Genomic DNA, 13,701 nt, shown 5'->3' on the forward strand with positions numbered 1-13,701 from the left:
CCTTACCCGTGAGAGAGTTTCCGCCATTTTTGAAAATCGGAAGGTCCGGGGCCAAGTGTGGTTGCAGCTGCGATGGCAACCTTTGCCGTGGAACCCCAGGCGCCCTCGTTGGGTGAGTGAAAAACTGCTTTTCCTCGCTGGCGCTGCGATCCACGCCGTAGGACTAGGAGCAAGCAAGTCATCAGGCTCTTTGCTAGTTTCAGTCGCGGGTACGAGCCCCTGGTTCACCCACAAGTTTTCAGTTGTCCCCCTGCTCAGGGCGTCATCACCCTGCCGCCAGCAAGGCGGCTCCGGGAAGCTGCGGGCCTGGGTAGGGCGTGGGAATGGCTGTCCAGTGGTGACTAAGCCGTTTTGTCCCCCAACACGCGGGCCGCATTCGTTCTGCCCATACCTGAGACTCTCCGAGCGCCGAGGACGCGGTGCTGAGTTCCTGGATCCGGGGAGGCGTCGGTGTAAAGGAACGGATCCGCGTACACGTGGGTGGGCGGTGACCTGGAGTGTGGTTACAGCTCACCGTTCTTTGGTCACTTGGGCTTTTAGTTTCTGTCGGATTCCTACCTGCCCTGGGCTTAGCAAAAGGAGTCTTATTAGTGGAAACTACGGTTGTGCGACGTTTAACCCCTTGATGGTAGCCATGGAGATACTGGCGTTAATAGGAAGCCGGGAGTTGGTACGATTTTCCCGCCTTTATCTTTGGGAAGTGACTTTGTAGGAGGTCTTTTTCTCTAATCAGTTACGTAATGAATTTTTAAAAAATTCCTTCCCATTGTTTAACGGAGAGCCTTGCTGAAAGTGTTGTTCAAAAAAAAAAATCTATCAAGTTAACAGGATGTAGATTTCCTTTTTGTTTGCTGAGTTTCGGCACTTGTGAGAACCGTCAAAATTTTTAGCAGAAAATTGCTATCATAGAGACGCATTTGAAAATTAGGTTACAACTTTGAGTTTGGAAAAGAAAGCAAGCGCGATATTTGTAGAACGAGGTTTTTTGTTTGTTTTTTGTTGTTTTACATTTGAAGGGTGTAATAGTGCTTGCTATGCTTTGTGCAAAATGTTTCTTTTGGGAATGGAGTTAACTTGGACTGTTTTAGAATTAGTCATAAAAAACTAAATGCATAATGTCAGTGCAGATATTCTGCTACCTTTAAACTTAAGTACAGATGTTTGTCTAGGTATTTATGTTTTGTATTATTTTAGAGATCAGGAAATCATTTCCAGTCCCAAAGTTTTCTATTCAACAAAAACATTTTGGAGTGCATATTTCTTGGGGTTGTAAATGTGAATAAACCCGTCTCTGTTTATTGCCTCATCAGAAATCTGACATTTGCTGATATTGTTCAAGTTCATATATTGCAGGTGAAGAATAAATAATTTTCCCAGCACCTAATGCTATATGAAAATCAAGGATTATTTCAGCAAACAGTGCTAGCTGAGTAAGACCTAGTATTTAACAGATTTTAGGTGTGCAGACTGAAATCGAATTTAAGACTTGCATGATGATTGTTCTAGCTCTCTAAGTGAAATTTAGCCTAAGGGGTGATAACTGACAGGCGGTTTAAGACCTCTCTGTGCTCTCCTCACTCTGGTGCTTAGTGTTACCACAATATATATACAGATATATCAGAACTTTTCTTAATTCTTCTTACAATGCCATATATGTTTTTTTTTCTTTGGGGGAATGGGAGAATGAGGTAGTTGGTGGTACCTAAAACTTTGTATTTACTACTATAAGTTTCTAAATATCTGTTCAGAATTTGCTTTTGTTTAGGCTTTTGGTGTGTATATTCTTTGGAAATATGTACTAGCAACGTAGTAACAGCACTTTAAAACAATTACAATATAGTTATGGTTCTTCATACCTTATTTCAGTGTTTGCTTCATTTTTTTTTCCTGACTTTGCCTTTTTCCTCTTTTATACACTTGCATTGGCATTGTTAATACCTAAGTCTACTATAATGAGGAAGGATAAATAATTGACACCATTTGAATAGCAAGAAACAAATTCTTGAGACTGCTTAGAACTTAAGGAATAGTTAACCATGTAAATAATACATCAAACGTTTGGCCTTTCTGAGTGCAGTGAATCACATTCAGTTTTGTTACATAGTTGAAAACTTAAATTTTAATAAGTAGAAATTGCAAATCCTACATTTACACTTTAGTCACTCAGTTTTCCTATCCTAGGATACCCTTAGAATAATAAGGGTTGAGCACTACTGATATTAGATACTGGGTCAAGTGCTTAATTTGCTGTAATTCTAATCAAAGCTCTGTGAGTGGATGCTGTGATTATGCCCATTTTGCCAAGAGATACGAACCCAGGTCTCTGAGTCCAGGGCCCATTTTTTTTTTTTCATACTGTGCTAATTTGTTCTGAAATTAGAGTAGGTTATAGCTTCCTTTTCTTCAAAATGGGAATAATAATACCTATCCTGTAAATTGTGAAAATTAATTTTAAATTGATGATTGTGAAGTATCAACTGTCTTTAAATTGGTTTTATGTTAGGGAGATTTTTATTGATTATTCCTAACTTTAAAATGATTTTTAAAAATGATCCAAAAATAAAGTTTCCAAATCTTTCAATGTTTCTTAGTTTCTAATCATCACTGTTATTTCATGTGTGCTCTTTGTGCTCTAATGTATGCATGATTACACATCGCAATAATGGTTTATAGTTCTTGTTTATGGAAAAGAAAAAAATGGAACATATAGCAAGCTACACCCATTGTGTTTGATTTGCTAAAACTTCGTGTAACTAGCACACCCACTCTTTCCTTGTTTTTGGTTGTTGCATAGTAGAAACTGACCCAGAAGTGGAAAGAAGTTATTCTGTATGCATTAAGAATTTTTTAAAGATAATACAAAAATTTTCCATTTAAAACTAAATGTTAATTCTCTTTTTGAAAAATGTTTATTTATTTATTTTTGAGAGAGAGTGGGGGAGGGTGCGAATATGAGCAGGGGAGGGGCAGATAGAGGAAAAGAAACCCAAGCTGACTCCCTGCTGTCAGCGCAGAGCCTGATGGGAGGCTCAAACTCATGAACTTGAGCCAAAATTGAGTGGGCTCCTTAACCAGCTGAGCCATCCAGGCATCCCAATAAAAGTGGATTCTTAAATCTGTGAAATAATATAAACAGGAACAGGGGTGCCTGGATGGCTAAGTTGATTGAGCAGTTCGCGTCATAATCTCACAGTTGTGAATTCGAGCCCTGTGTTGGGCTCTGTGCGGAGCTTGCCTAGGATTCTCTCCTCTCTTTCTGCCCCCCCCCCCCCCCCCCCCGCTGCTCTCTCTCTTTCAAAATAAATAAATACACTTAAAAAAAAATGAACTAGGACAATTGTAAGATTAGTATTGTTAATAAAAATACTTTTACATTTTTATAAAAATAATTTTTATTGGTTTTTAAAATCTCAACTTTGCTTCTGTAATATGTAAGTTTTGATTGAAGTCTCAAAATTTTTTGTGCTAGCTTCTTACATCTTTTTGTTAGATATTGTAACATTAAAGTCCTTTGTTTTACTTTATTTTTTGATTAATTTAGGATCTGAACCAATGATGCTAGGTTCACCCACATCTCCAAAACCAGGGGTTAATGCCCAGTTCTTACCTGGATTTTTAATGGGAGATTTGCCAGCTCCAGTGACTCCACAACCTCGATCTGTCAGTGGCCCTTCAGTGGGAGTAATGGAAATGAGATCACCTTTACTTGCAGGTGGGTAAATGCTTGAAATGGTTTCTTAGTACTATTAAACCATGTATTAGAATTTTAAAAAGAGTAATGATGCAACATTCACCCTTATCAACACATTTATTAATTAAAACAAATAAGCAATGCCTCTATTTTTGATTTTTAGACTCTTGGAATAAAGGTATAAGTAGTATAAGCTACTGTAATTCTAAGAACCACTCATTAAAACTATGTATACTGTATTTCATCCGATCTAAGATGCCCTTGATTGTAAAACTCACCATTATTTTAAGTAGTACTAAGAAAGAAAAGCACTAAATATGATACAATGCCAAGATACTGTTTTTTATAAATTATCCATATCAGAGATGTTAAAGTGTGGGGGAAGAAATACCATTTAACTTCAACTGAATAACTTAATGCATTTAAATAGTTCATCTTAAATATGATAATAGCAAATATTCAGTCAAAAGAAACTAAGTGTAATCAACATGCAGTGCTATATTAGTTTCAGCGTACAGCATATTGACTTGACAGTTCTGTATATTACCCAGTGCTCACCATGACAAGTATAGTCAGTCACCATCTGTCTCCATACAACGTTATGACAGTATTGTTGACTGTATTTCCTATGCTGTACTTTCATCTCTGTGGCTTATTTATAAATAAATAACTGTAAGTTTGTACCTCTTAATGCCCCTTGTCTATTTTGCCCATCTTCCCACTCACCTCCCTGTGGCAGCCACCAGCCCTCTGTATTCAAGAGTCTGGTTTGTTTTGTTTTTTGTCTGACTTCACTTACCACCCTCTAGGACCTTGATAGATGAATGGATAAAGAAGATGTGATATATATATGTGTGTGTATATATATATATATACACATACATACATATGTATATACATATACATATACATATACATATGTATGTATGTGTATATATATATGTACGTATGTATGTATATATACACATATATATGTATATAAATAAAATGGAATGATGGAATGTTAGCCATAAAAAAGAATGAGATCTTGCCATTTGTGGTATAAGAAATGTAATTTGAAATGTGTAGATATAAATTCTACTTCTAGTCATAGTGAATTAAGATTCTCAGCATGTTTAGTGGAAAGATTTATTCTACAAACTATGGGGAAGTTTTTTACACAGAATTTGCAATTATCAGCACAAAATATTATCTAAATGCAGCACATATCTTACAAGACTCCTTTAGCAAAGAAATATTTTAAAAGATAACTTTGGGGGCGCCTGGATGGCTCAATCAGTTAAGCGTCCAGCTTTAGCTCAGGTCATGGTCTTGCAGTCCGTGAGTTCGACCCACGTTGGACTCTGCTGACAGCTCAGGGCCTGGAGCCTGCTTCAGATTCTCTGTCTCCCTCTCTGTCCCACCCCCACTCTCACTCTGTCTCTCTCTTGCTCAAAAATAAATAAACATTAAAAAAAAGAGAGATAACTTTGAGGTTTTCACTATGAGTAGTGAGAATTAGCTACAGAAATGGTTGGATTCCAAATGTGAGCTGATATCCTTTTAATAGATGTTTAAATGGAAAACTTCTCACTTTGCTCTTAAGGTATTATTTGGTTTGAAGTGGTTTATTATTTTAAGATTGATCAGGGACAATATAAATTATATTCATAATTGACTTATTGTTATTCTGGATAGGTTTTTGTTTTTTATACATTTGACCCTTGAACAACACAGGGGTTTGGTGTGCTGATCCCCTGGACACTTGGAAATTCTAGTATGATTTTGACTCCCCCAAAACTTAACTAATAGCCTGTTTTTGACTGGAAGGTAGCCTTCCCGATAACATAAATAGTTGATAACTATATATGATATAGTTGATACACTGACATATAACTATATATGATATAGTTGATATGCTGATAACATAAACATTTTGGATATGTATTATAAACTGTTCTTACAGCAAAGTAAGCTAGAAAAAGAAAATGTTACTAAGAAAGTCATAAGGAAAAGAAAATACATTTACAGTACTGCACTGTAAAAAATCTGTGTATAGGTGGACCTACATGTGCAGTTCATACTTGTGTTTGTCAAGGGTCAAATATGTATTTCAAATGTATTTTTATTGTAGCTACTATATATTGAGTACTTATAAACCAGGCAATACCCTAAGCATATTATATGTTACTTTCATTTTTTCATCAGTCTTAAAGGTCAGGTAGTAGTATCTCTGTTTTTCAAAAGGGGAAACTGAAGCTAAATGCAATAAAGAACTTCCTTAAGCCTACTTTTTTTTTTCTTAACTTTTTTAAATGTTTGTTTTTGAGAGAGAAAGAGACAGAGTGTGAGCGGGCAAAGGGTAGAGAGGGAGAGGGAGACACAATCTGAAGCAGGCTTCAGGCTCTGAGCTGTCAGCACAGAGCCCGATGCGGGGTTGAACTCAGGAACCGCAAGATCATGACCTGAGCCGAAGTCGGACGTGTAACTGACTGAGCCACCCAGGTGCCCCAAGCCTACTTGTTAGTAAGTGACAGAGCAGGAGGTTAAAGCTCAGATTAGTTCTGTTTTATAGTCTATGCTCTAAACAGCTTATGATGTACTATCTAAGCTTAGACATTAAGTCATAACAGAGGGTCAGGTCTGTTTCACTATTTGGCATTGATGATTCTCTGATTTATAAAGGCATCTTTTTTTTTTTTTTTTTTTTTTTTTTTTTTTTTAATATTAATTTTTGAGAGAGAGAGAAAGAAAGAATCCCAAGCATGCATCTTGCTATCAGTGCAGAGCCCATCCTGGGGCTTGAACTCACGAACCATGACCTGAACTGAAATCAATAGTCAGATGGTTAGCCGACTGAGCCACCCAGGTGCCCCTTTAAAGACCTTCTTATGTCCCCAAAGTTGATTCTTTTCCTATATATATATATATATTTATTATGTACTTCAATATATTTCTATTATGAGGAACATGAATGGGATCTCTTTAATTTTGACAAATTCCACATTAGGCGATTATATTCAAGTGTATATAAACTGGAGCTGTTTACCTACTTTCAAGTGAGAAATACGATCAAATTTTGTATTGAAATGTTAAGGATTTGTAGAGAAAGCAAAAGCTACATGTGTTTACAAAAAACTAAAATTTCTGTTTTCTTATTCTGAAATTTTTTATTCACACACAGTCTATGAATCACCAGCTTTGGCGTAGCTGGAAACTTGTTAGAAATTTAGTGTCAGGCTCCACCTCACATGTTCTGAATCAGAATCTGAATTTTAACAAGATGGACTCTTAAGTGTATTAAAGGTTGAGAAGCCCTAGGAAACAAGAGTTTAAGTTGATATTTTAAAGATACAGATGAAAAAGGGGCACCTGGGTGGCTCTGATCTTGTGGTTCATGGGATCGAGCCCTGCATTGGGCCCTGTGCTGACAGCACAGAGCCTGCTTGGGATTCTGTCTCTCTCTGCCCCTCCCCTGCTTGTGCACTCTCTCTTGCTCTCTCAAAATGTATAAATAAACACTTTTTTAAAATGTGTAAATGACAAAAAAATCTTATCAGAAAGGTGGAAGACTTGTTTTCTCACCTGTTTTTTGTGCATTGTAGGTGGGTCACCACCACAACCAGTTGTGCCCGCTCATAAAGATAAAAGTGGAGCCCCACCAGTTAGAAGTATATATGATGATATTTCCAGTCCAGGACTTGGATCAACACCTTTAACTTCAAGAAGACAGGTAATGTACACACCCCCATTTATGATCCACAGTAATTTCTTATTTTTATGTGGATACACAGCGAGGATCAGTAATTTGAAATGTTCTTCTGAGGTCTACTTTAGTGTAACTGTGTTGCACAGAATAACTATCAAGGACATTTATCATAAAATCTACTTACATTGTGTTTATCATGAAATGTTCTTAACAAATATAATAGAACAGCCGATTGTTTTCTCATATTGGTGATTCTGTGGTGTATTATAGGTAGGTCTTATTTACTTGTCCCTGCCCTAAACCTAGCAATACACACATGGAAATGATTATGGTTTCAGTGATTCCAATTGTTTAAAAAATTCAGTATGCATAATTTTGTGAAGGAACAAATGAAGAGTTAGGGTTTCATCCAGATGTAGGGTACTTTGTAATGATTTGAGATCTTTGTTTTAGGAATGGTTTTATTAATATAAGACAAATATCCTTTTAGAGCTATGCTCACTGTTTACTTATTTTACTGAAAACGCATCCTCCCATATTTATGAGCTGATGGTTTAGTTTGTTCCAGGTGCAGGTGTTCTGATGGTGATGTTTAATTTTGGTTGGTGTGGGTGTAGGCGTTCTGATGGAGTTATTTTCAGTCATAGATTATGCAAGGTAGAGATCCTGTGTTTTGATGGGACTGATAGCTATAAAAGAAAATGATACTTTTGAAGTACCTCTGGTATACAGGTCCTGATCTTAAAACTTCCTGTTTTATGTATTTTTTTCACTTCTTCCTCATGGTAATTTTGTGAATTAGTTGTTATGAGCTTCATTTTATCATTGAGGACACTAGGGCACAGAAAGCTTAAATAATTTGTCAAGAGTAAGGCAACTAGTCTAGTGGAGCCAAACTTTAAACCCAGGCAGTCTTCAATCTAGAGCCAACGTTTGTAACAGCCATGCTGTCCTAACACTACTATAATAACTCTGGATGGTCAGTTTAAAGGTAGTGTGGATTTTTCTTTTAAGTAGGAAGGTTAGTAGCTTATGGAGTCACAAATATTCTATCCCTATTGTGCTTTAGCAGGACATACAGTTACATACAGTGTGTCAGTTAAACTGATAAGTTGTTTGTATAAGGATATTTCTGCAGTTTGGTTTGATTTGCCTTTCCCTGAATCAAATAGAGCATAGTGGCTAGAAAGTTTAAGAATGGTAGAAAGCATCTTCTAGTAAATTTTGACTATTTTTAGACTTGGTATGCCTAGCATAGTAGGCCTACTTGTCAAGCAAAGCAGAATTAGTTCACTGTGTAAAACACATTACCTTCTCTTTCCGTCACTTTTAGAACTGCCCTACTGTCCAATACAGTAGCCATTGGCCAAATGTGGCTGTTGACACTTGAAATGTGGCTAGTCCTATATACATAATTGAGATACGCCGAAGTGTAAAATACACACTGGATTTTGAAGACTTAGGAAGAATGTGAGCTATCTCATTTAGTTTTTTATGGTGATTACGTATTGAAAATGATGATAATTTGGACCTGCTAGATTAAATAAACTACTTACTTTTACTTTTTTAATGTGTCTCCTATAGAATTTAAAATTACTTCTACTGCTTATGTTCTATTTGGACAATGGTATTCTAGCCAAATCAGAATATTCTGGCCTGGGATATTTTTCTAAAAGGCTGATAAGTAAATTTCATGTTTGGTTTCAGAATGACTGGCTTATAAATTTATGCTAGTTTTCATTACTTCTCTGATAACCAATGAAAACAAAGGTAGTTTACAGTTATTACTATGTTCAAAATGTTTAAAAGTCTTGTGTTATAATTTGTAGAGAATGTTTTTGATTTAAAAGTTGGTAAGAATATTATTATTAGTTAAAAGCCCTCATTAGTTTTGCCCCAAGACTTTGCTTAGCCTCTCTCTAATCGTGAAAGAAAATGGCATTAAGAATTGAACAGTACATTTTGTATGTCTCTTAAAGTTATTTCAACATTTGGTTCTGGTTGCTAGATAATAGCTAGATTTTAGATTTCCTTAGTTTAATCAGAATCTGTTACTAAAAAATCTATTTCTGTATATTTACTTCTAGAGAAAGTCTGTTCTCATTCTTGATTAGATATTGCCTTTGTTTAATCTTTAATTTTCTCACATTTAAAGGAATTAGTATTGATAATTTTCTTGCTTTGTAACTTTCTACTAGTAGAGACAGAGGCATACTGTCTTTTTTATTATATAGACTGATTTGTTTAAAAAAAATTTTTTTTTTTTTTTAACATTTATTTATTTTTGAGACTGAGAGAGACAGAGCAGGAGCAGGGAAGGGGGCAGAGAGAGAGGGAGACACAGAATCCGAAGCAGGCTCCAGGCTCTGAACTGTCAGCACAGAGCCTGATGCAGGGCTCAAACCCACAAACCATTAGATCATGACCTGAGCTGAAGTCAGAGGCTTAACCAACTGAGCCACCCAGGTGCCCCTATATAGAGTGATTTGAATCTGTATTATTTCATGGTTTGTAAATGTCTGCTTAAAAATAGAATTCTGCCATCTTTCTGTTTTTCTGTGTGTTATTTCACATATTGTGCTTTAGGAACTAAAAACAAATAGCAAAGTTATTTTCTACTAAGAACAGTGTCTTTTTATTTAATGTAACTTTAAACAAAGAATATGCTAAAGGGTATAACATATTTTAGAATCATACTGCTCAACTTAAAGAAAAAAGTTGGAGTACTCTTAGATTGTGAACTAATTAGAGGCATCCTTAGTACCTGGTAGACATGCAGTTGTCTGTTGAATGAAACCTTTCAACACTTACTGTGTTTATGTTCTGGTAAGATCATTGCGTTTTTACTCTAACACTTTATTCTATTTTCATGTAGCCAAACATTTCAGTAATGCAGAGTCCTCTTGTTGGAGTTATGACGACTACTCCTACTCCTGGAACAGGTAAAGGCCTTTTAATGTCAAAGACTATTCTTTCTTTTTTGAATGAGATAATATAAGACTTTGTTGATAATTGGCCAAAATTTTTTCTTTCATATTTCAAACTTGGAGACCTTGTCAAATGTTAGTAACTTCATTCATAAGGGAAATACTTTGTATATTGGATTTTTTTTTCCTGAACTTATAGTAGGTAGGATGTGATATTCTCAAAATATTAAGAGTTTAAAGAAAATATGTACTTAGTAGTGTTTCCTCAGTTACTAAAAACTGTAATTTAAAAAAGAGGTGTTGCAGTTGGGAAGAAAAGGAATACAGAGACTGAGCAATAAAGATGTTTTGAAAGCTTTTAATATATAGCTATAAATCTAAATGTCATTGACTACAAACAGCCACTGATTATATGTAGTTTTTCTTTAAGATTAATGGTATTTTTATCACCATCAGCATCATCATTAGCACAACTCTTGTTACATATTCATATAATTTATCAAATGATCTCTCAGTAAATATATGAACACATAACCATATGTGCCAGGCCCCGGGAAACTGAACAAAATAGGTAATCCATACCTTTATTGAGTTTGCATTTATTTAAAGAATTTACATTTACATTTATAAATGAAATAATTAAACTATAAAGTTTATTAGAAGGTGATATATTTTATGGAGGAAAATTAAGCAGCAAAGAGGGGGAGTTAGCAGGTGAGGACTTATAGGTTTAAATGGGGGGTAGTATATTAGTTTTCTATTGCTGCTGTGACAAACTACTACAAACTTAAAAGTGGCTTAAACAACAGTTCTGGAGGTGAGAAATCTCAAATGGGTCTCAATGGACTAAAATCAATGCATTTGTAAAGCTGTGTTTAGTTTATGGAAGCTCTAGGGGATAATCTGTTTTCTTGCCTTTTTCATCTTCTACCCACATTTCTTTGCTCGTGATCTCCTTTCTCCATCTTCAAAGCTAGCAACTTTGCATCTCTCTGATCATTCTTCTGTAGTCACATCTCCCCCTTCTCTCTTTTAAATACCCTTGTGAGTACAGTGGATCTGTCTGGATAATCCAGGATCATCTCCCTATTTTAAGGTCAGCTGGTTAGCAGCCTTAATTCCATCTGCAACCTTAATTCTCCTTTGTCATGTAACATAGCTTATTCCCAGGTTCCAGGGATAAGGACATGGGCATCTCTGGGGGCCATTATTCTGCTTCCTACAGAAAGGTAGAGGAAAAGTGACATTTACTCAGAAACCTAAACTAAGTAAGGGAGGGGCGCCTGGGTGGCTCAGTCAGTTAAAGCGTCCGACTTCGGCTCAGGTCATGATCTTACGGTTCGTGAGTTTGAGCCCCACGTCGGGCTCTGTGCTGACAGCTTGGAGCCTGGAGCCTGCTTGGGATTCTGTGTCTCCCTCTCTCTCTGCCCCTCCCTTGTTCATGCTCTGTCTCTCTCTGTCTCAAAAATGAATAAACGTTAAAAAAAAAAATTTTTAAAAAATTAAGGGAGGTGGGGACAGTGTTCTAGAAAGAGAAAAACGTAGAGGCACTGAGGTGGCAGTGTGTCTTGGGTGTTCAAGGAGGCTAGTGTGAAATGGAGCCAGTGAGGGGTAGAATACTAGGAAATGAGGTCAGAAAGATAACGGGGACCCATAGTACAGGGTCTTGTATGTCATGGAATCAACTGGTTTTTACCCAGAAAAGGCAGAAAACAAATAGGATGAGACTGCTGCTGTGGTGATTACAGACTTTTGGTTAAGGGGCGGGGTAGAAGCAAAACCAAAATAAGAGGCTACTACTGCATTAATCCAGTTGAGGGACAAAGCAGGGTGGGAAGAGAAAGAGGAATAACAACAACAAAAAAGATGGGACAGAAAAGCCCAGCAAGACAGTAGATTTAAAAGGAACCAGATCAACCATTATATAAACTGAAATGTACTAAACACTGCAGATAAAAGGCAGAGGTTATCAGAATTGTTAACAAAAGCAGTATCCAAAGACAAGTTTGTTTTTTTTTTTTTTCTCATCTTCTGAGTCCAGAGTTTTTCAAGCGTCTGAATCTTCACTGGTGGCAGTGGTTTTTATAGTCACTTATAGGTAGATTTCTGCTACCAGTTTGATCAAGGCTATTTAGGCTTTTTCTGTACGTTCCTCAGATTTCTTCTACTATCCAGCCACTGCCTGGTTCCAAAGCCACTTCCACATTTTTAGGTATTTGTCACAGCAGCACCTGGCTTATAATCAGAATCTGTATTAATTTTTGTAAGTTTATTTATTTTGAGAGAGAGCACACACGAGCGTGGGAGGGACAGTGAGAGAGGAAGAGAGAGAACACCTCAGAGCTTGACTCTGGGGCTTGATCTCACAAACTATGAGATCATGACCTGAGCTGAAATCAAGAGTCTAACGCTTAACCGACTGAGCCTCTCAAGTACCTCATAATCTGTGTTAGTTTAAATTTGCTGCCTTAACAGATTATCACAAATTTAGTGGCTTAAAACAATACAAAACTTTTTTTTTTTTTTTTTTTTCAATTGTAAGTAATCTCTACAACTGTTGTGGAGCTTGAACTTGTAACTGTGAGATCAGGAATTTCATGGTCCACCAACTGAGCCAACCAGGCACCCACCCATGTTTTTTCTTTTTAAAGATTTTAAAACAGATTTATTTTCTCACTTTTTTTCTTTGCTTTAGAGCTCGGGTGTCAGCAGGGCTGTGTTCTCTTCGTGAGGTTCTGGGTATTAATCCACTTTCAAGCTCATTCATGTTGTTCGAATTTACTTCCATGTGGTTGTAGGACTGAGGTCCCTGTTTCTTTCCTAGCTGTTGCCTGGAGGTGTTTCTCAGCTTGTAGAGTCTGCCCTTATTCTTTGGCTTGTGACTCCCTTTCCATATTCAAAGACAGCAGTGGCACATCAAGGTCTCTTTTATACTTTGAATCTCTCTGACCTCCCTCTTCTCTTGTATTTCTGACTTGACTTTCCTGCCATCTGCTGCTATTAAGGGCTCATTTGATGATATTGGGCCTACTGGAATAATCCAGGGTAATTCCTTATTTTAAGATCCAGCTGATTAATAACCTTCATTTTATCCAGCAGTACCTGGACTAGTGTTTGAATTACCAATGAATTAAACCAGGGGACAGAAACTTTGGGGGTATATCTTTAGATTCCTGTCTGCCACCTATACCATAGTGAACAATTTAGGTGTGTTACCTCAGTCTTAGTTACATATGTGAGGTGGAATGTTCTGGGGGGAGTTCAGGTATTAACAGTCTTAATCTGATCATGCAAATAGGTAGATGACAATGTTTTGTTACTTGACTAGTTGCTACAATAGTGACTCTTCATTATTCAGTTGAGTCAGTTAAGTCATCCCAGGGACATTGAAAATG

At 36.7% G+C, this 13,701-nt stretch overlaps 1 protein-coding gene across 7 annotated transcripts in view; it reads left to right on the plus strand.

The window, feature by feature from the left end:
• The window catches only part of NUP35 (nucleoporin 35), a 45,913-nt gene that overhangs the window by 6,279 nt on the left and 25,933 nt on the right, over nt 1-13,701 (plus strand). For 4 of the 7 annotated variants that reach the window (XR_006220837.1, XR_006220838.1, XM_042994865.1 and 1 more), the window contains exons 1-4: nt 25-112; nt 3,542-3,712; nt 7,276-7,403; nt 10,255-10,321. Coding sequence is in view for 5 of the 7 variants with exons in the window: in XM_042994865.1 (XP_042850799.1) it covers nt 73-112; nt 3,542-3,712; nt 7,276-7,403; nt 10,255-10,321 (406 nt within the window). In the remaining 2 variants the exon portion in view is untranslated. Of the gene's footprint in view, nt 1-24; nt 113-551; nt 671-3,541; nt 3,713-7,275; nt 7,404-10,254; nt 10,322-13,701 lie in introns of those variants that run through there. The other 3 variants (XM_042994866.1, XM_042994867.1, XM_007083873.3) reach the window with 2 other exon arrangements.

This window comes from Panthera tigris, chromosome C1, assembly GCF_018350195.1.
Source record: "Panthera tigris isolate Pti1 chromosome C1, P.tigris_Pti1_mat1.1, whole genome shotgun sequence".
Taxonomy (NCBI): domain Eukaryota; kingdom Metazoa; phylum Chordata; class Mammalia; order Carnivora; family Felidae; genus Panthera; species Panthera tigris.